At 54.1% G+C, this 24,871-nt stretch overlaps 2 protein-coding genes across 6 annotated transcripts in view; one reads left to right on the forward strand and one right to left on the reverse strand.

Annotated features, from left to right (window-relative positions):
* Positions 1–794: 794 nt before the first annotated feature.
* On the forward strand, positions 795–21,228 carry LOC124247320 (signal transducer and activator of transcription 5A). Of its 2 annotated transcripts, XM_046676444.1 has the most exons (20): positions 795–929; positions 1,726–1,863; positions 2,205–2,361; positions 3,488–3,577; positions 6,738–6,912; positions 11,306–11,436; positions 11,711–11,862; positions 12,350–12,505; positions 12,904–13,083; positions 14,247–14,334; positions 14,433–14,555; positions 14,939–15,031; positions 15,275–15,394; positions 15,869–16,075; positions 16,701–16,795; positions 16,890–17,020; positions 17,475–17,630; positions 18,303–18,354; positions 18,676–18,783; positions 19,837–21,228. In XM_046676444.1, exons 2-20 carry the CDS (start codon positions 1,736–1,738, stop codon positions 19,997–19,999), a joined length of 2,505 nt encoding a protein of 834 aa, XP_046532400.1. In that variant the 5' UTR covers positions 795–929; positions 1,726–1,735; the 3' UTR covers positions 20,000–21,228. The 2 variants fall into 2 exon arrangements, with proteins under 2 accessions (XP_046532400.1, XP_046532401.1); XM_046676445.1 differs by lacking the exon at positions 15,275–15,394.
* Positions 21,229–22,587: 1,359 nt separating this feature from the next.
* The window catches only part of STAT3 (signal transducer and activator of transcription 3), a 61,130-nt gene continuing 58,846 nt past the window's right edge, over positions 22,588–24,871 (reverse strand). For all 4 annotated transcript variants that reach the window (XM_046674535.1, XM_046674533.1, XM_046674534.1 and 1 more), the window contains exon 24: positions 22,588–24,654. Coding sequence is in view for 2 of the 4 variants with exons in the window: in XM_046674533.1 (XP_046530489.1) it covers positions 24,599–24,654 (56 nt within the window). In the remaining 2 variants the exon portion in view is untranslated. The remainder of the gene's footprint in view (positions 24,655–24,871) is intronic.

The raw sequence follows: 24,871 nt of genomic DNA on the forward strand, positions 1-24,871 counted from the left end.
CAAGGCCTGTAGGCAGTGGTGAGCTTGTGAGGATTCCAGACAGCCCTCCCTGGACCTTTGTGAGGGTAGGACCAGCCCCAAATGTGACTGGGCTAGGTGAACAGAGGGGCAGGATCATTTATGGATCATAGTCTGCCGACGAGGCCATGTGCCCACGGTGTGATTCTGGGCAAGCCCCTTCCCCTCTCTGCACTTCTGATTCTTATTTGCAAAAATTCAGGAGGTTGGGTGAGTGCGCGGTGGTGGGAGTACTGGAAGGAGCGGAGGGGAGGCCCTGGTGGTGAGCTGGCTTCTCTGGAATCCCCAGTCTTTCCCCTCCCAATGGCTTTGCCTCTGAGGTCACAAAAGCTGTGTCCCCAGCCCACATAAACACACACACGCGCGCACACACACACATTTACTTTTTCAATCTAGAGCCTCAAAAGATGACAAGCGCCAGAAGTGGAAGGCTCTCCAGCTAGTCCAGCCCTTCCCTCCTCCCTTTTTACAGATGAGAAAACTGAGGCCCTGGTTTGGGATTTCCAGAGCCTGGGATTTCCCGGCCCTTCCACCCCCGTCCTCCGGCCACTCCTGCGTCTCTGGCCCGCCACAGTCCCGCTGGGACTCCCGGGGGACCCCGCCGTCGGGGCAGCCCCACGCCCGGCGCCGCCCAGCCCGGCCGCCCCGGGGCCGGCCGCCGCGCACTCGCCGGGGAGCCAGCGACCGAGGGCGGAGGCGGGGAGGGAGCGACAGAGGCTGGGAGGGGTGTTGGCGAAAGCTCGCGCGCTGTGTATGGTCTATCGGAGGCAGCTGACCTTTGAGGAGGAAATCGCTGCTCTCTGCTCCTTCCTGTAGTAACAGCCGCCGCCGCCACCGCCAGAAGCCCGGGCCGGAGCGACAGCCGCGGGGCAGAGAGCCGGCCCCGCCGCCGGACGGCTCGGCGCCACCAGGTGGGGGGCCCGGCAGCGCGTCCCGGCGGCGCGTGCGGCTAGGGGCCCTCGATCCCGCCCCGGCTCCGCGCCCCGGGACCCGGAGCCCGACGGCCGGGCGGGGTGCAGGGAACCGTCCCGGGACCGAGAGGGAGTCTCGACGCAGCGTGCAGCGCGGACGAGGGACGAGGGACGAGGGACGCGGAGGGCGGGAGGGTGGGGGCCGAGGGTGGGCGCCGTCCTCGCCGGCGGTGGGCAGGGGGCGCTGTCGGGCTGGGCAGTGGGAGACCGTGGGGCACAGCTTGGGGGCGCAGACGAGGAGAGGGAGCGTCCGTCTTCCCAACCCTTTCTCCTTACAACCACGTGCCCTGGGGGACCGAGCCGTCCAGTGGAAGCCGTCGGTGGCGTTGCCCTAACTTTGGGCTGGGTTATCCGGCCTTCCCAGAAATTGGGGCTCGGAGTAGGGGGGATTCTTGCAGCCCTCCCCAGAGGGCCCGTGGGCCTCTGCCAGGTTTCTCTTTCAGTTTCTAGCTGTCCCCCCTCTGGGGAAGCCCCGGTGGGGCGAGGGGAGAGGAAGAGGAGGAGGGCACCTGACTTTCGAGAGCCCCTCCCCAAGCCTCAGCAGGTTCCTTGTTGGAGGGAAGGGCGGCCTTCCCCTCCTCACCGTCTTTCTTCCCGCACAGGAAAGCGTGTCTGTGGGAGGGGAGGGGCATGGCCTGACCGCGGTCCAGGGATGGATGGGCATGGCAGGGCCACGGGCAGGCCCAGGCCTCGCCTCTGCCGAGGAGGCGCCCGTTCAGCCCTCTCTTCGTCCTAGGTGAACGGACATGGCGGGCTGGATCCAGGCCCAGCAGCTGCAGGGAGATGCGCTGCGCCAGATGCAGGTGCTGTATGGGCAGCACTTCCCCATCGAGGTCCGGCATTACCTAGCGCAGTGGATCGAGAGCCAGCCATGGTAGGTGCTCCTGCCCTGTGCCTTCCTCTGCCCGTCCCTACCATCCAGGCCCCTTGGCCTTTAGGTCTCCTCTTTGTAGTTTGGTATGATTCTGGTTCTGTCTATCCTTCTCTGTCTGGAAGGGGCCGTGTCCTTGGGAAAGGGGAAGAGGAAAATGGGACCCTGGGAGGGGAGAGGGGATGTTTCTAGATTGTGATGCCTGTGGAGATGCCAAGAACAAGTCTTGTGGGCTCTGGAGCACCCTTAGTCAGGAGCCTGGGATTTCCATGTCCCTCGTGGTGCCTGACCTCCTTGCCCAAGGAGGCGCCACAGGAGGCTTCTCTCCCATGTCTTGCCCCAAGGGATGCCATCGACCTGGACAATCCCCAGGACCAAGCCCAGGCCACCCAGCTCCTGGAGGGCCTAGTGCAGGAGCTGCAGAAGAAGGCGGAGCACCAAGTGGGGGAAGATGGGTTTTTGCTGAAGATCAAGCTGGGGCACTATGCCACGCAGCTGCAGGTGGGTGTGCTCTGGGCCATCTCCAGGGAACTTGTGTCCGCCTTCTCTTTCCAGCATCAGAACCCCTGGGTTTTTTCCTGACCTGGCCACTGACTCATCGTGTGACCCTGAGCTTATCGGCAACTTTTCTGTGCTTCAGTTTCCCCCACCCCCTCTTTTTAAATCAGACCTGTCAGATTCCTTTAGTATATTACAAAGCAAGGCGTGGGGCATGTTTGTCCCCAAGAGAAGGAGGGTGGGTGAAATGGCATTCTAGACAGATCAAGCAGAAGGGCTGGAGGTAGACTGAGTCAAGATTCCTTTGTTGGCGAAAGGAAGACTGACAGATTCTAGAAATGAGGGGATGAGGCAAACAGTCATCCCTCTTGGGGCTCTTTTAAAGGTAGGAGAGCTGCTGAAGTAGGGTGGGAGAAGGAGAAGAGGTGCCGTGGAGGCAGGAGCTGGATAAAAGAGCCTTGAATTCAGGGTTTGATGTAAGATTTAGCTTCTCCTTCACATGGAGGGCGAGGGGAAGGAGTACAGGGAGAGAGGAAGTTTTTGCGAAGCAGGAAAGGGGTGTGGGTGGTACTCATAGTCAAGCGCTTATTGGAACTCACTTGTATTTCTTAGAGAGCCCTTCTTCAATACAAGCAGCACAGTGCCAGGGAAATAAAGTCCATCCCAGAAGAAGGAGGAAGCAGGAGAAACCTGGGGGGAAGAGGGAAGCAAAATAAGAACCCAGGGCAGGAGTAGATGGGAAGTACCTTGACTTTGGCATTAGATGCCCTGAATCTTGAGTCGTCTGCTCACTCACTTGTTTGCCTCTGAACAAGTAAACCTCTCTGAGCATCAGTTTTCTCATCTGTGAATTGTGGATAATAGTTTCTGCTTATGTCGCAGGGTTTCGACGCTGTGAAACTCAAAGGAGATGGTAGATTGGCAGTGTTTTGTAAACTGTGGGTTTCTAATGCACTGAAAACCAAATAAGAAGATCTGGGAGGGGAATTGAGTCAAGGAGGGATAGAGGCAGCTGGTGGTAGTTGCTGAGGCCTCCCGGGGAAAGCTGAGGCAGGGGCTGGAGGAGAGGACGGGGTGCGCATGGTGCTGCAGAGGGTGGCCACTGGTAGCTGCTGTTGGATTCTTTCAGAACACGTATGATCGCTGCCCCATGGACCTGGTCCGCTGCATCCGGCATATTCTGTACAATGAACAGAGGCTGGTCCAAGAAGCCAACAATGTGAGTGTCCCATAGGGATGGGGAGAGGCGTTGGGAAGTCCTTCCATATGCCTTTCTCTTCAGATGGAGCTGTGTTTCATTTATTTTTTTAATTTTTTTATCGTCTTTTTTTTTTTTTTTTTGAGGAAGATTAGCCTTGAGCTAACTACTGCCAATCCTTTTTTGCTGAGGAAGACTGGCCCTGAGCTAACATCCATGCCCATCTTCCTCTACCTTATACGTGGGACGCCTACCACAGCATGGCTTGCCAAGTGGTGCCATGTCTGCACCTGGGATTGGAACCAGCAAACCCCGGGGCCGCCAAGAAGCGGAACGTGCGCACTTAACCGCTGCGCCACTGGGCCGACCGCAGAGCTGTGTTTTATAAACACAGGCATGAGAGAGCACCAAAGAGATGAGAGATATGGGCAAGTGTAAGAGGCAATATTACATGCAGGTGTAGCGTGACCCCCTGGCTTCAGTCCCTGGCTCTACCACTTACTAACAGTGTGACTTGAGCAAGTTACTTAACCTCTCTGAGCCTCTGTTTTTTCTATTGTAAATGGGGATAGTAATAGTGTCTACCTTATGGGGTTATTGTAAGGATTAAATGAGATACTGTGTGGGCCGAGGATAGACAGACAAATGAAATGGAAGAGGAAGCCCTAAAAACACATATACACATCTAGAAATTCAATCTATGTCAGAGATGGCATTACAATCATTAGGGAAAAGTTTGTCATTCATTAAATGGGGCTGGGGCCAAAATAAGAAGTGTTCTGTGGGGGCTGGCCCGGTAGCATAGTGGTTAGGTTTGCATGCTCTGCTTTGGTGGCCCAGGGTTCACAGGTTCAGATCCTGGGCATGGACCTGTATACCCTTCATCAAGCCATGTGGTGGCAGGTGTTCCACATACAAAATAGAGGAAGGTTGGCACAGATGTTAGCTCAGTGGCAATCTCCCTCAAGCAAAAAGAGCAAGATTGGCAAGGGATGTTAGCTCAGGACCAATCTTCCTCCCGCCCCCCCAAAAACAAGGAAAAAGGAATATTCTGTGGACGGGTCTGTGAGGAAAATGGAGCCAAGGTCTGTGTCAGAAGAGCTAACAGTGGCACACTCAGAGAGGTGTAGCAGGGACCCATCTCCCAAGTTCTGATCGTAAAGGCATTGAACATCTGCTTAGACAATGATACCAATGTTCTGTTATCTGCAATAAAGCAAAATGAATTTCATAAATTGATGTAACATAGGTAAAGACCACTGAATAGAGCCTGGAAAACACAGGTCGTATTTATTATTTATTTATTTATGTTGTGGACACTGATTAGGGCGATCGTATAGTTCATTCAGGAAACATTTCTTGAGGCCCTGCGGTACGTCTGATGCTGGGCTGGGGCTGGAGACACAGCTAAAGGCCTGGCACCCCACTAAAAGGGATTCAGGTGATGACAGATTCTCTAGGGGTGAGCCGAGTGCAGAAGAGGCATGTATGGACAAATAGCCAGCTCAGATTGCGGAGGCGGGCAGGGGGGTGTCCTGAGGAGAGGGATGTCTGAACTACGGGGGGGGTGGGGGGGGAGGGTGGAGTTTTCCATTCAAAAGTACCAACAGTGCAGGGCTGGCTCCGTGGCCGAGTGGTTAAGTTCATGCGCTCCGCTGCAGGCGGCCCAGTGTTTCGTTGGTTCGAATCCTGGGCGCGGACATGGCACTGCTCATCAAACCACGCTGAGGCAGCGTCCCACATGCCACAACTAGAAGGACCCACAACGAAGAATATACAACTATGTTCTGGGGGGCTTTGGAGAGAAAAAGGAAAAAAATAAAATCTTTAAAAAAAGTACCAACAGTGCATGTGAGGGCAGGAAAGCATGAGACATCTTATCACATTTGAAGACTTGCACGTAGTCAGTGCTACTGGTAAAGCCAGAGAGGAGGCAGAAGCTGGGTCCCAGAGGGTCTTCCAGGACAACCCTTGTGTCCCTTGACCTGTTGCAATCACAGAGCTATCTGTAAAAATACCAATAAACTTGGCCCCAATGAAGAAGTACATGTCTCATGCACAGGTGTTGTCATGGTTGGGGGAAATCCTGCCTCCCCCAGCCAACAAGCTGTTCTGGAATGCCTCTGATGTCCTAGGGCTTGGGGCTTTTGTGATCCACAAGACAGTCCTGGGACTTAGGGAGCTCACATCCTAGTGCAGGGAGGCAGACAAGAAAGCAGTAAACAAATACAAGAACAAGACACTTTCAGATAAGAGTGGTGCTATTTTAAATTGGCCCATCAGAGAAGGCCACTCTGAAAAGGTGCCAGTTGAAGTGCCAGCCTCAGGAAGATTTGGTGCCAGAATGTTCCAGAGTGATGGAACAACAAGTGGAAAGGCAACAAGTGCCCCGAGGTAGGAAGATGCTTGTGTTTTCAAGGAACGAAACGTCGCTGGTGTGCTCGGCAGCAGCGGAGCTGGGGGCGGAGGAAGCAGAGGCTGTGTCCGCTAGGGCGGTGGAGCTGGGCGAAGGAGTTTGGATTGTATTCCGAGAACCATTCACTGGAAAGGCCCTGAAGACTTGGTCCCCTCTCAGCCAGGTGTTGAAGAATAAATCAGACCAGGTCACTTAAATGGCTGGATCCAAGGAGACCTGTGGATGCCTGTCCTCTGAGTTTGTTTTGGGGTCTCCAGCACACCGCCTGTGAGAGGTTAACCCTCTTCCCTCTTGTCTTAGTCACAAGAATGTCTTGAGTGAAGATGCAGACAAAGTGTGTTCACATAGCCTTGTTCCCCACTGTGTGCCCAGCACCGGGCACAGTCCATGGCGTCAGGTCATGTGGAACGTAGAATGAGGGGTCATCATATTTAGGAGGAAAACCCAGGTAACTCCTGAAATGTGTTGAGTTCCAGTTTCTCCAAAGAGAATTTAGATGGATCCTGTCTGGGAAACTCTGGTAGAGGGCAGATCTGCAATAAAGTTTCCACTATGCTTCTGTCAGGTCACTTGTTTTTCCTCTTTTTCCGCCTCCCCACCCCCCCAATTCTGGCAAATGACTGTCCGTCTGACTCAAATTGCCCTTCTGACTCTAGATCTGGAGTTTGGGGTCCATAGTGTTAGCATTCACCGACGCCTGAGGCTTTCTCCCATCCTCACTGCCCAGCCCACCGCTGCCTGCACTCTCCCCCCATCTGTCTCCAGGGTACTTCCCCTGCTGGGATCCTGGTTGACGCCATGTCCCAGAAACACCTGCAGATCAACCAGACATTTGAGGAGCTGCGACTGGTCACACAGGACACGGAGAACGAACTGAAGAAGCTGCAGCAGACCCAGGAGTACTTCATCATCCAATATCAAGAGAGCCTGCGGATCCAGGGTGAGGCCCTGCGGCGTGGGCAGGGTGTGTCTTGAGGACGGGAGTGAGGACCACTTTGTGAGCTCCTGCTGGGTCGGGGCTAGGTCGGAATCTGTCTCCCCAGAGGCTTACCCAAAGCCTGGGAGGAGTAGTGACTCTCAGTGATTGAGCCCCTGCAGTGGGCCAGGCTCCAGGCGAAGGCTTTTGCATGCATTACTCAATTCAACCTTTACAACAGCCCTACAAAGTAGGTAGCTGTATTATGCCTGTTAAAACTGAGATTCAAAGAGAACAAGTAACTTGGCCTGGGCTCCTTGTATTAGTTGCAGAACTGGATCTCAACTAGAGATGCGTCATAAAACCCTTGTGCTTTACTAACCAACAGTCTCTCCCTAATGGTAGGTATTCAGTGAATATCTCAGTGAATGAATGAATGAATGAATGAATATGGACGAAGTATTCCCCAATCAGAGGGAGGACTCAGATTGGGAGTCCCCTGATTGAACCAGGCTAGGGAGAGGTGGAACTCCAGGAATGCCCCTTCTTAAGCCTCACTGATAGGAAGTGGAGCTGGAAGGAGGAGGTGACAGTGGAAAACTCCTGTTTCCTGGGACTGTAGTTGGCCAATGGCTGCCATGATAGAAGTGTGGGGGAAGAAAAATTAATTCAGAAGGAATTAACCCCAGGTACAATTTGAGGAGTCTTGAGACATTGCCCATCTTCCTCCCACTCACGACTGGCCCCAGAGCTGTGCCACCCCAGCCTAGTGAGAACAGGAGGTGTCAAGCTGCCTTTTCCTTTGCTCTTTTTTTTCCAGCTTCTTAAGGTAGACCCTTAGGTCATTGCTTTTAGACCTTTCTTCTTTTCAAACATAGATATACTCAGACCTATAAATTTCCCTCTAAGCAATGATTTAGCTGCATCTTATGATTTTGGATATGCTCTATATTCATTTTCATTCAGTTTGAAATATTTTCTAATTTCTCTTCTGGTTAATTCTTTTACCCATACATTAGTTAGAAGTATATTGTTTAATTTCCAAATATTTATTTTTTTCTACATGTCGTATGACTAGTGACTTCATTTTCATTTCGTTATAGAATGCTATTGTTGTCAGAGAACATACTCTGTATGATCTCAGTTCTTTTCCATTTATTGAGACTTGTTTTATGGACCAGCATATGCTCTGTCTTGGTGAATGTATCTTGTGGACTTGAAAAGAATATATGTTCTCCAGTTGTTTCATTCAAAAATAGCAACAATAAATTCAATAATGTTAACCTATATAGCATAATATATAATGTTTACATAATAAAGTGTTACCCAAAAAAACCCCAAATCAAAAAACCAATAACATCCATATTTTCCAAAACAAAATGTGGTGAGTAGAGTGGCATTGCTTTATATTTTTACAAATCTCTTTAATGTTAAACCTAATAGGAGACAGCTGGATCTTGCTTTCAATCTGTCATAATATCTGATATCTTGTAGCCTCCAGAAAACTCTACTGTATACTTATAAGAGACTAAAAGAGAAAAGGGCAAATAAGGTCTTATAGCCTTAAGAAAATAGTTTTGACTTTGTGGACCCCCTGTTGGGGTCTTGGGAACCCTCGAGGGATCCCTGGTCCACACTTCGAGAACCACTGATCTGTGTCTTTATTGATTTTTTGCTTAATTGTTCTATCAGATGTTGAAAGAGAGGTATCAAAATTTCCTTATTATATTGTACAATTGTCTACTTCTCCAGTTATTTCTGTAAATATTTCCTCTATGTATTTGAAGCTTTATTAGATGCATATACATTTACGATTATGTCTTTCTGACTGACACCTTAATAATTATGAAATATCCTTCTTGATCCCTAGTAATACTCTTTGTCTTGAAGTATACTTTATCAGATATTAATATAACTATTTCAGCCTTCATATTCTATATTGACACAGCATATCTTTATCTATGCTTTTTTTTTAACTTAGCTGTACCTTGCATATAGTTGAGTCTTGCTTTTGTATTTATTCTGAAATGTCATTGGGGTTTTTTGTTTCTTTTTTTTGCTGAGGAAGATTTGTCCTGAGCTAACATCTGTGCCAATGTTCCTTTATTTTGTATGTGGGTCACGGCCACAGCATGGCCACTGAAGAGTAGTACAAGTCCACGCCTGGGAACTGAACCTGGGCCACTAAAGCAGGGTGCACTGAACTTAACCACTAGGCCACAAGACCAGCCCCAGAAATCTCTGCTTTTAATTGGAGTGTTTAGTCCATTAATATTTAATGTAATATTTAATACAGTTACATGAGGTCTACATGTAATATTTATTTTCTGTTTTATCCCTTTTCAGTTTTTGTTCCTCTGTTTCTCCGTTTTTGTTTTTTTATTATTTAAATTTTGTTAGAATTCTGTTTTTAACTAAGCTCTCCTACTAAGCCAGCCCTGTCAGCAGTTTCTGTATCTATCACTAGCACATTGCCTGGATCATAGTAGGTGTTGAGTGAATGTTGGTGGGATGATTCTAGCATGTCTTCCGTCTGAATCCACCCCAGACTGACCCCAGAGAAAGGATGACCCTCTTCCTAGATTCAGGAACAGAAGATTTCAGCCTGTTAGTTCTACCCAAGGCTTTTGACTGGTTGCTAGTACTTCTGATCCTATATTTGGTTTTCTGTTTCCTATTTATGAGTTTGGGTTTGGATTCCGGTTTGGGTTTGTACTCATTATGCAATGTCAGTTCAGTCCCATTTATCCAAGTTCACCCATCAGAAACCCAGACTATTGACCTGTTTGTGCACGAAAAGGCTCAGCTCCCTCCAGTGGAGCAGACAGTTGCCTCGCGTCTGCTGGCATCCTTCCCAGAAGCTTCTGCAAATTGCCAGGAGAGACTAATTGGGTCACTTGCCTGGGGAAGCTGGGCCCAGGTGTTGGGCTCACCACCACCTCCCTGTGGGTGGCAGGATTCCCGAGGCGGCCGTCCAGTTTCCTCTGCCGTGTTCCATGCCTGGACACTTCTCTTCCTGCTCAGTCCCCTGCGGTGCGATTGGAACCCTGTTTCTCAGTTCTCTTCTGGTTCTGGGCTTTTCCTGGGTGTGCAGAGTTGCTTTAGTCTGTCCCAGCTTGTGCATCCGTGGGGCAGGGCCTACGTCAGTGTGACATGGCCCTCAGAGGCCTGCCAGGAACTTGATTGACCAAGACATGCTGACGCTCACATCTTCTCACGCAGCTGAGTGAGGACACTGGGAGGTTGGAAAGGCTCCTGGCAGAGGTGGTGAGCCCACGTTTAAGACAGTGTTACCGTTGGAGGGAGGGATGGGTTTGCAAGCAGGAGACGGTGCACAGGTGGCTTTAGCTGTGGAGATGTTTGATTCCTCCAGCTGGGTTATTGGTACCCAGGTGTCCTGCATCATGCTTTCCACCTCCCTGTGTCTGAAGTTTGTCATAACGGACTTTTTGAAAATGGTGGTGAGGCCGCACTTAACGGACTTTTTGAAAATGGTGGTGAGGCCGCACTGACCCCCATTCCTGCCGTTGATGAGATTCCTGTCAGCCCCTGTGGAAGGAATCCGCTCCCTTTCCTGAGAGAATCTTGCTGCTTTTGTGTCCCCAGCGGGCCCTGCACACTCTGTCCCCCTCTCTCAGAGTCTCCCCTCTCTCCTGGCTGGCCGTCTGGCCTCGAGGGGGCCCAGCCTGGACAGACATGTGAGGCCCCTGCCGGCACCTGGAGAGACACCTTCTTCCCCGAGGAGGGGCTGGTGTGCTCCGGGAAATGGGATGGAGCAGCGGAGCGGGGCCTTCCCGCTGAGGCTTTGCCGTGTGAGGTGGGGCGGGGCAGCTGCCGTCTCCGTCACCCTTTAATGCCGTCCTGTAACCCATTAACCGCGAAGGACTGACTCTCACCCAGAGCTGCACATGCCGGGCATTCTCTTGAGCATTTTCTGGCTCATCGCTTGTTTACTCCTCACAGCACTCACTGAGCAGGTGCTGTGGTTCTCCTGTTTTTCACATGGGGAAACTGAGGCACAGGAGAGCGATGTGCCTGAGATCACCCATCTAGTAAACGGCGAGGGCACACTTCAAACCAGGCAGCGTGGCTCCCATCCAGACCCCCGTGTGGCGTGAGGAGGGCTGGGCAGCCAGCTGGGTGGGCTCGGGTGGGACGGAAGGCCGCAGGGCAGGATTGTCCTCGGCTGTACCCCAAGCTTCTGTCTCCCCACTCCCTGGAGGGGAGCTCAGAGCCGGGAGGCCAGGGAGCGGAGCCCACTCAGCTCTGGGCACCCTTGGCGGCTAGAACCCCAACTTGCCCCTGGTCAGATGTGTCCCCTTGAAGGCCTTGTCTCCAGAACAGGTGTGTGTGGTTCCTCTGGGCTTCTTGCTGGAGGCTGGAGGCCGTGGTCATGGGTATCCTGTCCCTCCTCCAGCTCAGTTTGCCCAGCTGGCCCAGCTGAATCCGCAGGAGCGTCTGAGCCGGGAGACGGCCCTCCAGCAGAAGCAGGTGTCCCTGGAGGCCTGGCTGCAGCGCGAGGCCCAGACGCTGCAGCAGTACCGCGTGGTGAGTGGGGTCTGCGTCCCTCTCCTCCCAGGCCCGGAGGTCCACATCCCGGGCTGTCCAGGGGGCCGGAATGGGGCTAGAGCCAGGAAGAGAGCAGGACCTGGGAGAACAGGAGGCCAGATCTCTCTTTCCTGTGGGGGCATGTGCAGCAGAGCAGGTCTGGGCCGGAGCAAAGCGTGTGCCTGGGGCCTGGTCCCGGGCCCGCCTCCTTAGTGAGGGCCTGCAGGTTGTTGTCTGGGAGCCCAGAAGGGCCTGCTGTCCCCACCTCCCTCAGGAGCTGGCCGAGAAGCACCAGAAGACCCTGCAGCTGCTGCGGAAGCAGCAGACCATCATTCTGGATGACGAACTGATCCAGTGGAAGCGGCGGCAGCAGCTGGCCGGGAATGGAGGGCCCCCCGAGGGCAGCCTGGACGTGCTCCAGTCCTGGTAATGGGTGTGGGGGAGGCAGGCAGGGAGGGCAGGCGGGGCCGGGCAGGGGCTCAATGTGGTGCCACCAGCTGCTTGTTCTGCCTCCTGCATTTTCGTGTGCAGTGGGCTCGCTCTGTCGTGGGACAGGTCTTATTTCACCCGTGGTTCCAGTTCCTCATACAGACTTTGATGCCCCCAGATCACACCGTCTTCCCTGGGAAGGAATCACTGTGTTGGGGAGCAGGGCAGGGCTGGGTGTGTAGAGTGATGGGCATGCTGGTGGGGCCCAAATCAGGGCGACTCCTGCTGTGTTTCTCTGTGTCTCCAGAAGGCAGGGCAGGTCTGCTCGCTCAGTGGGTAGAGTGGTGGCTAAGGCATGAGTCTTCCTGGGGAAGGGTGGAGCTGGGTGTTGGGGGTTCTCCCCAGCCTGGGAGCCTCCCACCTCTGGCGTGGGACATGGGGGTGAAGCCATTGTCCTCCCGTTGGCCCTGGGGCTGCTGTGCAGGTGTGAGAAGTTGGCCGAGATCATCTGGCAGAACCGGCAGCAGATCCGCAGAGCTGAGCACCTCTGCCAGCAGCTGCCCATCCCCGGCCCCGTGGAGGAGATGCTGGCCGAGGTCAACGCCACCATCACAGACATCATCTCGGCCCTGGTGACCAGGTGATGGCTGCGTCTTGGCCACACCCAGCCCCCCATGTGGTTGGCCTGGGGGAGGGAGGGGTGCTTTGCAGATGGGAACTCTCGCTTGAGTCCTTGTCTCTCTCTGCCTCACACCCTCAACCCCCTCTGTCCCCAGCTGCTGTGGCCTCTTGGTGTTGACCTTGCCCATTTTCTCTTGTGGACACTACAAGGGCTGCCCTCGTCCCCTGCAGCCCGTGCCAGCTGCTGAGGTCATTTCACTGCCTCCCCTCTCGCCATCTCCCCCGACTCTCAGCAGCCTCCCTGGGAACAGGGGCTGCGACATGGGCTCCTAAGTCACCCTCTGAGGCAGCCTCCCCATGCAGAGGGACCAGAGCGCAGTCCCCTGAGGCAGCATCTGGTCACTTGTGTTCCCACAGCACATTCATCATCGAGAAGCAGCCCCCTCAGGTCCTGAAGACCCAGACCAAGTTCGCAGCCACTGTGCGCCTGCTGGTGGGCGGGAAGCTGAACGTGCACATGAACCCCCCCCAGGTGAAGGCCACCATCATCAGTGAGCAGCAGGCCAAGTCACTGCTCAAGAACGAGAACACCCGCAAGTACGTGCCCCTCCCTCCACCCTCTGCTTCTCCCTAACCCTGTCTGGGGCCCACTTCTATTCTACAGCTGGGGCCCTGCGTGATGGGGACAGCGTGGCCAGCCTCCCTGCAGCCTTTTGTTCTGGCATTGCAGATGTGGTCCAGTGTCTCTCCAGTTCACTGTGTCTGTCCTGGTGTACTCTTTGCTCCTTATGCTCAGAGGCCTTCCCCAGTCCCTGCCGTGCCTGGCACATAGTAGGTCCACAAGGACTGGGCTGCTGGGGTGTTCTAGGACATCTGCTAAGCGCTGGGACACAACTGTGATTCAAATAGAGCTTGGTTCTGTCCTGGCCTAACCTCTTGATTTGCAGAGGCAAGCAGCAGACATGAGACACAATTGCTGGGATGTGACAAGGGAAATGTATAGGACACAGTGGAAGTGGGTCATGGTGGGGTGGAGCAGAATGACAAGTAGTCTCAGGTGGCAGGATGAATAGGAGGTGGCTACTGAAAGAGCGTGGAAAGGGAAGACTTTCAGGCAGAGAGAACATAGGCCTTGTCCTGAAGGAGGAGCATAGAAGTGTTTGTATAGAGGACCTGGGAGGGGAGGCAAGGTTCCAGGGGTCAGGGCAGGCCACCCGTGAAGAGTGTAGTGAATGAATGAATGAGGGAATGAAGAGTGAAGTGAGAGACTTGGTGTGTGTACTGAGTGCCTAGATCCATGAGTGTTTGGGGCTATAGGAAGGGCAAGTGCAAAAGTCCTGAGGTAGCACCAAGCTTGCATGCTCAGCAAACAGACAAGGCAGTGTGGCTCACTTGTCCTGAGTGAGGGGAGAGGAACCCAATGAGGCTAGGGAGGTGGGCAGGGGTTGATCATGGGGATCCTTATAGGATCAAGATTTTAATTTTAAGTGTACTAGAAGCTGCTGCAGGCCCCCAAAGGCCCCCACGTCAATCTTGATGCCCAAGGAATTTTTAACCTAATGATAGAGACCCAGACCCCTTGAAGACTTTGCTTGGGTACTCTCAGGGTGTTGAGAAAGTAAGCCGAGAGACACACTGAGGGACAGTCTTAGGGGACAGGGCAGGGCCTTTCTGGAGTGAAGACCCCAGCCCAAGGTGCAGACAGGACCATGCTCCTGGCCTGGGGCCCGTGTGCAGATGGGGCTCCCTCTCCTTGGCAGCGAGTGCAGTGGAGAGATCCTGAACAACTGCTGCGTGATGGAGTATCACCAGGCCACCGGCACCCTCAGCGCCCACTTCAGGAACATGGTGAGGAAAGGGCCGGCCCTTCGAGGGAAGGTCTGCCCAGAGCTGAGTCCTTGTAACCAGACTCTGTCTCCCTGTCGCCCTTGGACCTCGCCCTATAGTCGCTAAAGAGGATCAAGCGCGCTGACCGGCGGGGTGCGGAGTCTGTGACGGAGGAGAAGTTCACGGTCCTGTTTGAGTCTCAGTTCAGTGTGGGCAGCAATGAGCTTGTGTTCCAGGTGAAGGTGAGGCCCCCTCTCCCATGCCCCGCGGATCACCCAGGACGGTGACAGCACCTGCCTGAGGCCCCCTGGCGGGTTGGGGAGCGCCAGAGCGCTGTGAATCCTCGCACAGTCTCGGGCCAGTTACTCCTTGATGCTGTCAGAAAACCTACTTTGGCTCCGCTGGTGCCCGTTTGCTAGGTTCTAATCTGGCACCAGCCCACAGAACTTAGGCAATGGGCCAAGAAGAAATGCGTTGTGTTTTTTTGTTTGTTTTTGCTTTCGTTTTGTTGGGAGGGGCTTGTGGTTGGGATTGTGGGTGAGGAATGAGGGTTGGGAGTCTTGCCTGAGTGGAGGGCAAGATGGCGGTCGTACGCCCTCAACTTTGCTTCCTCTGACTCCCACAGACCCTGTCCCTTCCTGTGGTTGTCATCGTTCACGGCAGCCAGGACCATAATGCAACTGCCACTGTGCTGTGGGACAATGCCTTCGCTGAGCCGGTGAGTCCCTATAGGACCCCCACCTTGGCACCCCCGGGCCCTCAGAGTCTCCCAGGGTCAGCCCCAATCCCTCGGGCCCTTGATGAGCTGTCCTCCCCGACCCCAGGACCAGACCAGAGCTGAGGTGAGGTGAGAGGGCAGCTGGGGTGAGCGCCCTGCCCTTGGCATGTCCTTGGGCTCTGTCTGGGCTCTGGGTCCCAGGACTGGGGTCTGCTAGGTTCGCGAGTTGGTCTTTGGGCTCAGGTCCCTGATCTTCCCGCGCCTGTGGCTCAGGTCCCTGATCTTCCCGCGCCTGTGGCTCAGGTCCCTGATCTTCCCGCGCCTGTGGCTCAGGTCCCTGATCTTCCCGCGCCTGTGGCTCAGGTCCCTGGTCTCTGTCCTCAGTCCCCTGGGCTGGGTCCTTACCCCAGCATGCCCACCCCGCTGCCTCTGCCCCCCGTCTTTCTTTCCTTTGTGTTTGTATCTCCTTTTCTGGAGCTTTCTCAGTCCTCTCTGTCTCTTAGTACCTGTATGTCTATATGTGTGTGTGTGTGTGTGTGTGTAAATATTTCCTACCCCTTCAATCTGCTTTTTTTTTTTTAAAGATTTTATTTTTTTTCCTTTTTCTCCCCAAAGCCCCCCGGTACATAGTTGTATATTCTTCGTTGTGGGTCCTTCTAGTTGTGGCATGTGGGACGCTGCCTCAGCGTGGTCTGATGAGCAGTGCCATGTCCGCGCCCAGGATTCGAACCAACGAAACACTGGGCCGCCTGCAGCGGAGCGCGCGAACTTAACCACTCGGCCACGGGGCCAGCCCCACAATCTGCCTTTTTTTCCCCTTTCATCCCTCGCTCTCAGGGCAGGGTGCCATTTGCCGTGCCCGACAAAGTGCTGTGGCCGCAGCTGTGTGAAGCCCTCAACATGAAATTCAAGGCCGAAGTGCAGAGCAACCGAGGCCTGACCAAGGAGAACCTCGTGTTCCTGGCGCAGAAGCTGTTCAACAGCAGCAGCAGCCACCTGGAGGACTACAACAGCATGGCCGTGTCCTGGGCCCAGTTCAACAGGGTGAGGGACCCGCTGCCAGCTGCCCGCCCGGGACCACCTGCGTCCTGCCACCCCTCCCCCACCTCACAGACAGGTTACTGCCCAAGGTCAGCACTCCGCCCTGTACCCCCAACCACCCTCTCCTACAATCAGGAGAAACAGGGGCTAGTGCCCCCAGGAATGCAGGCAGGGGCTGCAAGAAACTGCTCAACTACGAGAGCCAAAGCGGGACGATGGAAGGACCTGGAGCTGGCAGTCAGGATCCCTGGCTTCTTGTCCTAGATCTGTTAACTAGTTCTCCAGGCCCCTACCCTTCTCTGTGCCACGGTTTCCCCATCTGTGAAATGAAGGGGCTGGGCAGCAATGATTTGAGCGTCTCGTCCCGCTCGGACAAGGCTTTACCTCTCCTACCCTAGCCTGTGGGATGTCTTGGACTCGTGTCTGGGAGGGCAGGGCTGAGTTTACTCTGTGGTTCCCTAGGATACAGGTTGGGGGCTGGGTCAGTTTGTGGACTTCTGGAGTGTGGGGCCCTCAGGGGGAGAATGGGAGGGGGTCTCGGTGAAGATGAGAGGGCACTGACTGTTCCCTGGGCCACCTGTGATGACTGGGACACAAGCCCTGACTTGGGTTTCTGGGGGGCTCGCAGGAAAACCTGCCTGGCTGGAACTACACCTTCTGGCAGTGGTTCGATGGGGTCATGGAGGTGCTGAAGAAGCATCACAAGCCCCATTGGAATGATGGGTGAGGAATGGGGGCCATGGGGGTTGGGAGGGCATGGGCTCAGGGGACAGTGGCTGCTGGCCCAGCAGTGACACCGTCTGCTCCGTGCACCCAGGGCCATCCTAGGTTTTGTGAATAAGCAACAGGCCCATGACCTGCTCATCAACAAGCCAGATGGGACCTTCTTGTTGCGCTTCAGCGACTCAGAAATTGGGGGCATCACCATCGCCTGGAAGTTTGACTCTCGTGAGCGCTCTGTTTTGCCCCCACTCCTGCCTCAGAAACCCTGTCTCGATCTCCTTGCTCCTGTTCTCCATCAGGCCTGCATCCTTAGAGGGTACCTGGTGGGAAAGGGAGGAACTGAGTATGGAGTCTGGGAGGAGTGTTGCTCAGAAATGCATTCCCTTTCTATCATTTTCCATTTGGGAGAACCTAAAATCATGGCCCCATAGCCTCCAGAACTGCTGGGCGAGACCTTCCTACTCTGCTCTGACCCAGCCCAGTTGGTATCTACTCACCTAGTTTGCTGGGTAGAATGTTCTCGTGGTCACTTCCTTCCCCTATGCTGAGGAGCACACAGGGGGGTTGCAATGCAGGCTAGTAAAAGCCTGGGTGTTCCGCGAGCCTGCCCTAAAACCCCACACCCCCATCCTCCTCTTGGTGGCCATGGGTTGTGGAAATGAGATTGTCCTTTTCACAGCTGACCGCAACCTGTGGAACCTGAAGCCATTCACCACGCGGGATTTCTCCATCCGGTCCCTGGCCGACCGGTTGGGGGACCTGAACTATCTCATCTACGTGTTTCCTGACCGGCCTAAGGATGAGGTCTTCTCCAAGTACTACACTCCTGTGCTCGGTGCGTCCCGCCCTCATGCTCTGGGCAGACCCCATGGACAGAGCTCTCGGGGCTAGGCAGCAGGACTCCCCAGGAATAGCCCAGGGACCATTTCCCCTGTGGATTTTGGTTACTGGGATGATGCAAAGCACGTGCAGAGGATTTCAGGGCTCACAATTGAGGAGAGGGAAAATGAAGCCTCTGACCCGGCTTTCTTCTCTGCAAAGTGCAAAGCTGAGTGGGCTCTCACTTCTGTGCCCTTGGAGGAAGAGGCTGCAGTTCCGGGGGAGCAGCCAGGATAGTTTAAGCCCACAGATACTGCACGGCTCCCGTCTGAATCAGCTGCTCTCACCACTCCCCACCCTCAAACCTGCCCCCAAGTTGAGTGTAGGAAGCAAAATGGACAGATTTTTCCTCCTCAACATGTCACCAGTCCATTGATTGGGTTTGCTCCTTGGCGTTTGGCAAGGGTGGGGGTGGGGAGAGAGACAGGAAATGGCCAGAAAAGGAAGCAGGAGGAGGAACGACACCGAAGCCAGGGTCTGAGTGGCCTCAGGCTGGACCTGTCAGCCAGTGTTTATTGGGAGTCTGTGGGACATCTCATCCCTGCTGAGGCCCCACGGCCATGGGGGGGAGGTGGACTGCTTGGGAGCTCCGGGAGACTGGTTCTCATCACCGTTCCCCCCTCGGCAGCTAAAGCAGTGGACGGATACGTGAAGCCACAGATCAAGCAAGTGGTCCCTGAGTAAGTGTCCAGGGTCCAGCTCTGGTCTCCTGCTGCCTCTTTTCTCCTCCCCCCGCTCTCCTCACCCCTCCCTGCCAACCCCTCCTGTTCATGGGCCCAGTGTTCCCTCCCCGCCCCAAACCTGGCTCAGCCCTGGGGAGGGAACTGGGCTTGGTCCTGATGGGGCCAGTACCCGGGGCCCACTCCTGCAGCCGGAGTCCCGGGCCCAGTGGGCGCTTTGTCCTTTTACACCCAAAAAAGACATGAAGATGCCCTCTGAGCCCCTCCCCAGTCAGCTGCTGCCCTGAGGCCACTGAGGCTCTGCTCTGCTTCCTCCCGCAGGTTTGTGAGCGCATCTGCAGACTCTGCCGGGGGCAGCGCCACCTACATGGACCAGGCCCCCTCCCCAGCCGTGTGTCCCCAGGCTCATTATAACATGTACCCACAGAAGTAGGTTGTGTTCTCCTGGGGCTCCGCGGGGAGGAACGGGCACTTGGCCTCAGGCTGGACCCCTGGAGGGCTGGTGGGCAAAGGAACCCAGAGCTTCTTTAGGGCTGAGACCACCCAGCCCAGCCCGGGCTCTGGCAGGGGTGCGGGAGGAAGGGAGAAATCAACCAGTAAAAGCATAGAGCATTTTGAAGCTACACATAGCAGGGTCCTTGCTCTGGTGCCAACTAGCTGTGTGACCTTGGGAAAATTATTGAGCCTCTCTGATGCTCAGTTTCCTCATCTGTAAAATGGAGGCAAGACTACCTACCACATGGGGTTGGGATTAGGATTAAGTGAGAGAGTGCAGCTAAAGCATTTAGCACGGCGAGGCTGTTGTAAGGGCTTGATACAGGGTGACCATGGAGGGGTGGTCCTTCTTAGGGAGGTGGGAACAGGGTATTAATTGCTCCTCTCTGGAGTTCCCAGGATAGAGAATTAATTCCCTCTGAGCTGAGGGTGCCCTGGGCTGGAAGTCTGGATGCCTGGGAGGCATAAACTGCAGTGGGTGACCACAGGCTTAGGAGTCACAAAGACTGGAATTCCAGTCCTGACTCTGCCTGCCAGCCAGATGGTCCTGAGCCTGTTCCTAACATGGTCGAGCCCCAGTTTCCTCCTCTATAAAGTGGAATAAATGTCTACGTTACAGGTGGCTGTGAGGATTGCTGTGCTGTGGTTGAAAGGCCAGGCCCACTGTGGTGCCCAGTGAATGGTGCCTCTGGTTTAATGGAATGGTGTCGTAGGTGGACAGAGCTCACTGACCCAACCAGCTTGTTTTATGGATGAGGACAGGGACAGAGAAAATGAATTCCCTCAGATCACTCAGTGAAGTAGCAAGAGATGAGACGAGAACTTGGGTGTCCCCCATGGAGCCAGTGACTGGCTTATTCAACTTGGGGTTGGGGGTGGGTCTGGCCACAGCTGGTCCAGTTCCCATGAGACTCGGGTCTGAGTGGGGAGCAGGCCAGGGGCTGTGAGTCATGCCACCTCCCTCTGACATCCCTCTCTCTCTACCAGCCCTGATCCCGTTCTCGACCAGGATGGAGAATTCGATCTGGATGAGACCATGGATGTAGCCCGGCACGTGGAGGAACTCTTACGGCGCCCGATGGACAGTCTGGACCCCCGCCTCTCCCCGCCTGCTGGCCTTTTCACCTCTGCCAGAGGCTCGCTCTCGTGAATGTTTGAATCCCACACTTTTCTTTGCAAACAGTACTCAATGCGAAGGGTTCATATGAATTGTGATTTTAGTATTGCTGTGCATCTTGATGCCTATGCAGGCAGCACATGTACGCGTGCATATGTGTGTGTGTTTGTGCACAAGGTGTGCCTGCCTCGCCTTTGCCGTCCTGGGTATGTGGTTGCAGCAGCAGCAGCCGCCTTTTTCTTCAGATCAAGGTGTTCCAAGGGCCCACAGGGTCTGCCTCTGTTGTAGAAGAGACTGAGCTTCTTCTGTTGTCGCAGGTACTCAACGAGGGAAACCTATTCCTGCCTTTATCTGCTCAGCAGCTATTTGAATGAAATTATTCAGGAAGGGGAATGGAGACAGCTAACGTCTCTAAGCTGAAGTTTTACTCCTGAGCTAGAAGCTTCGCCTCCTGGACACACGTGTGCATTTATGCCTGTGAATCTGTTCTCAGGCACGTGTGTTGGTCTATCGAGTCTTTCCCTCAGGAGGGAGGCTGGGGTTCAGTTGAGTAGTATTTTATACTTTATCTGATGAATATGGACTTCAGACTTCTTGTGAAGTGAGAGCTTATCTAGACCCTGGCCATGTCCCTAACACAGCAGAAATGGGTCAGTTGGGCCTGTCAGAGCTGCTGTGTGTGGCCTCTTGGCCTGCAGCCAGGGGTCTTGGGCTTTGAGTCTATGATGCCGTTGCCCATGACCCTACTCCCTCTTTCCGCTCTATATCACCTTCCCTCCATCAGGCCCCAGGCTTCTTCCTTGCCTGTCTGTCTGCGAGCTTGCTTATGGGGGAGGCGGGAGCGGGGAAGGGACCGGTCTAGGACATAGTAGGTGAACAGGGGGCCTGGGACTTGCATAATTGATCCCCTCCCCTCCTGGAAAAAACTGCAGCCAGTGAGCGGCTTGCTGCATGCCTGTGGAATCTGGAGTGAGGGTAAGAGCTGATCTCGGTCCCCTCTGCTGGGAGGCGGAACCTGGAACAGGCCTCCACAGTTGCATAACTGCCTCTGGTCTCAGAAGGCCTCGCTCCCAAGCTCACATGCCCCTCCCTCTGAGGCCTATGACACACAGCCGGGGCCACTGGTGGCAGAAGATCGCGAGTCTCAGGTTTAAACATCTCTGAAGGAAGGTGGGGATGAGAAGAGGGATTCTTTTGTACTTTGTACATACGCCACCCATTTGTGTAAACAGTGTTTTTGAATAAAATATTTTTTTCATAAATTTGCTGGTATGGCTCCTGGTTTGGGGAGCCCTGGGCAATGGGGACCCCTGGAGTGGGAGTCACTTTGTTCCTTCCTCCTGTGTGGCTGACACTATAACGTGTAGTCTGAAGCTACAACTCTGCTCCTTTTCTGTGTTTTAAGGTGCCGACCACCCCTGGAATACTTTCAGTGATTCTCAGGCTAAAGCACGAGGACTCGAGGTCTGGGGAAAAGATGGGGCAGGAATTACTGGCGGTGGGGGCACAAGGAACGGGGAAGGATTGTGGTCCGGGTCTCTCCTTCTCAGCTGCTGCTCTAAGCAGTCTTGAAGCTGGCTGCTGAGGGTCAGAGCCACCAAGACTCTCAGCCCTTCTGGGCCAGGGGCAGCGCAAGCCTCAGTAGTCCCACCCACCCTGGCCTCTTCCCAGAGACCAGCAGGTGGCACCATCCCACTGCCACTGTGCTTTCTAATTGTTGGCCTGAGACTGGGAGGGCGGCTGAGGCCAAGAGGGGGACAGTCTCCCCATTTGGCCTCCCCTGGCACCAAGGTGCAGGTGCTGTCACTGGGGTCCTTGAGGGGTAGGGGGACATTCGGGAGCAAGGACCTGTTGTCGAGGTTTCTTCAGAGCTCAAAGCAAGGTTAGGGGGGCTTGCAGCATGCCCCAAGGAGCCGCAGGGGCCCAGAGCGGGGCTGGCGGGGGTGGGTGGGGAGGGAAAGCAAAGCAGCCGCCAGCCGCCACCGCCTGAGTGGCAGTAATCTGCCGTTCCATCTCTGCAGGGGAAGGCAGCTCATATCTCACACCCAGCCTCCGTCTCCATGGTACTCGGCACAAGGGGAGGGGTGGGGGGGAAGCCAGTGAGTGGGCGCACTGATGTCAGTGGATTATCACCACTGACTGCCCAGGGCACAGCAGCAGCCAGTTAATAACGTGTTTAAGTTCATCCCACTGGGGGAACTGAAGAGAAAGTGATAATGGAGCAACTGTGGAAGGGGAGGCCTCGGGGGTGGAGTGGGAGTATCTTCGCCCCAACCTCCCTTAGGTAGCTTATCTGACCCCAGACAGGACACAGCTTGCAAAGGCCCGGGCAGGGAGGAGGGAGGAAGGAGGAGGGAGAAGGGAGGCCTCCACGCAGACACCTTTGTACCGGACCCCTGGCTCCTCCAGTTACCCCCACTTGGAGGCTGCTGGCTAACGTAAGATGGGGGTGCTAGGAGGGCCTGCGTCAACTTGGGATGAGAGGCTAAGGCGACCAGCCGGGAGCAAGGGCAACCATCTCCTCTGAAGACTCAGACTCAGCCTGTGTGTCAGGCTGCCCTGAACTGAAGCAGGGGAAAAGGGAATCTCCACCAACCAGACACAGAGCTGCCACGCTATCAGACGGTTCCTATATAACTTTTATTTCTGGAAGTTAAAGTAGATACAGCAATATACAAAAAAAAAAAAAAAAAAAAAAACCCCACAATAATATAAATTTTTACACTATGAAGTATACATTGGAATTTGATGCAGTGGCCAGGACAGCATCTTACAAACCGCCATACAGGCAGGTTAAGCCATCCATGGGAATCCCTGGGCTGGGCTGAGCTGGGGTTGGGCAGGTCCCGGAGGATTCGGTTCTTTAAGGGAGAGGCCAGGACAAGTCTCAGGTCCTCTCAGAACTTTTGTTACAATCAGAATTAAAAGCAGATACACACGCTACCTCAAAGCCGCAAACATTACAATACCTGCTCCAGAGAGCCTGGATCCTAGCGCCAGGTCCCTCTGATCTAAATCTTCTTTCAGTTTATGAGTTAAGCTTATTATGAACCAAAGAGTGTTGCTGGAGAAGGGAGAGCTCTGTAGCATCTATCAACCTTTCTAGGAAGGAGGACAGGCATGGCCAAGGGCAATCCCTGTTTGAATTGGAGAGAAGGGCCTCATCCCCTTACTTTAGAAACCGGAAAATTTGGGTATAACATACAGCATTCTGTAGCAATTGTGATCAGCTGAGACACGGTTTTGGCCCACCCAATCTAGCCATGCCTCTGGGTCAGAGGAGGCCCAAATATCAGAGACCACCTTGCAAGCTACTAAGTATTCAAAATGCACAGTAAATGTGAGTTGTTCTGCCTCATCTGCGGGGCCCCAGTGGGAGGAGATAGACACCAGCACTGGAGGGAGGCCGAGGTGTACACTCCCTCACGGGAAGGACAGGCCTCGAGTTTATCAGTGAGCCTTCGCCCCTGGGTCAACCAATGAAGAAGCGATTACAGGTGCCCCGGGAATCACCAAGAAACTGGGACAAGAACCATATTCCCTGAGCTCAACCAAACCCTTGGCTGGGGCCCCACTGTCTAAGTCACGTCCAACTTGTAACTTTCTCCCTCTTATTCCAAGAGGTCCTGAGACCAGGATTCCTAAAGCAAACAGGACAGGGAGCTTTAGACACTGGAAGGAGCCTCGCCACAAGGTGGGTCAGGGGGACGGGGAAGGACCCAAGGATCATCCCATCCCTTATAAGGCACCCACAGAAACAACCCAGGCTCTGAAACAGGCGCGGAAGTCCAGGGAGAAACGGAGGACAGGCTGTCAGCGTCCCTCTGCCCAGCCCGACCTACTAATGGGCCAACACATTAAAGGCAAAAATAAAAACTTTGTTTATAAAAAAAAGTCTAGAATGTTTAAGTTCTCCTTAAACTTTTCTATTTCAAAGCCAAAGGCCAAGCCACAGCTTCAGATGTCTTTGAAGAGTTGGATCTGAAGCCCATCTCAGGGTTTATATAAATTATCAGCCTGAAGAAAGCTGAATGCCTAAAGCACCAAGAAGGCTCTTAACTGAGTTTCCTACATACTGGAAAGGCTATGCCTGCACAGGGGTTTTGCCTTTTGAAATTTTTTTTTTTTAAGTTTAAAAAGAAACTTATGGGCTTTGAAAATCCTGTCTGCTATTTGGACATTAGCAAGGTTAAAAGTGCAACGCCAGGAGCATGCAGCCAGAGGTGGCCTGTGGCATCAGTGTACAGAAGAGGCAGAGGGATGCCACCGGCACCAGGAGGCACTTAGCCAACAACAACAACAACACAAAGCTGCTGAGAAAGGGGGCAGGGGAGCAAAAGAGACAAGATACTGCCTCTTTCTCCCTCTTGCCGCCCCTTCCACATCCCCTGATCACAGTCTCAGAGAATGTATTCTTACTTGCATTTAGATAAAAGCATATCACCCATATTCACTCATTTCTCTATTTTAAAAAGTGCCCAGATTGCTCAAAGATAGCAGAAGTAGGAGATTAAAAAAAATCTGGAACCACAAAGTTAGGAGTTCAGCTGCTCTGGGGTTTGGCTGTCTGAGGGGTGGTGAACACAGGTAGGCGCCTCCGGCATCTCGTGCTCGGCTTCCGTCCTTGGCTCCTCACATGGGGGAGGTAGCGCACTCCGAGGTCAACTCCATGTCGAATGTGAGGGACTCTGAGGAACAGGCAAGGACAGCGATTTCAGTTGCCTGAGCCCTACAGCTGGCAGGGCACACACCCTTAGCCCTTCAGGGGACAGAGGCTCAGACCACTGCTGCCATCCAGTCTCCTGCCCCTGTTAGCCAAAACAGGGTCGGATAATCCAGATTTACTCTCCTCCCTACAGGGTTTCGCCCTCTGGAAAGGCTCGGTCTCCTTCCTACCTTAACTCA

This window comes from Equus quagga, chromosome 11 (genome assembly GCF_021613505.1).
Source record: "Equus quagga isolate Etosha38 chromosome 11, UCLA_HA_Equagga_1.0, whole genome shotgun sequence".
Taxonomy (NCBI): domain Eukaryota; kingdom Metazoa; phylum Chordata; class Mammalia; order Perissodactyla; family Equidae; genus Equus; species Equus quagga.

Excerpts from the sequence above, each read along its gene's own strand:
- LOC124247320 (XM_046676444.1), top strand. The coding sequence starts at position 1,736 with ATGGCGGGCTGGATCCAGGCCCAGCAGCTGCAGGGAGATGCGCTGCGC. Across the intron at positions 1,864-2,204 it reads TGGATCGAGAGCCAGCCATG|GGATGCCATCGACCTGGACA; the intron begins GTAGGTGCTCCT and ends TCTTGCCCCAAG. Across the intron at positions 13,084-14,246 it reads AAGAACGAGAACACCCGCAA|CGAGTGCAGTGGAGAGATCC; the intron begins GTACGTGCCCCT and ends TCTCCTTGGCAG.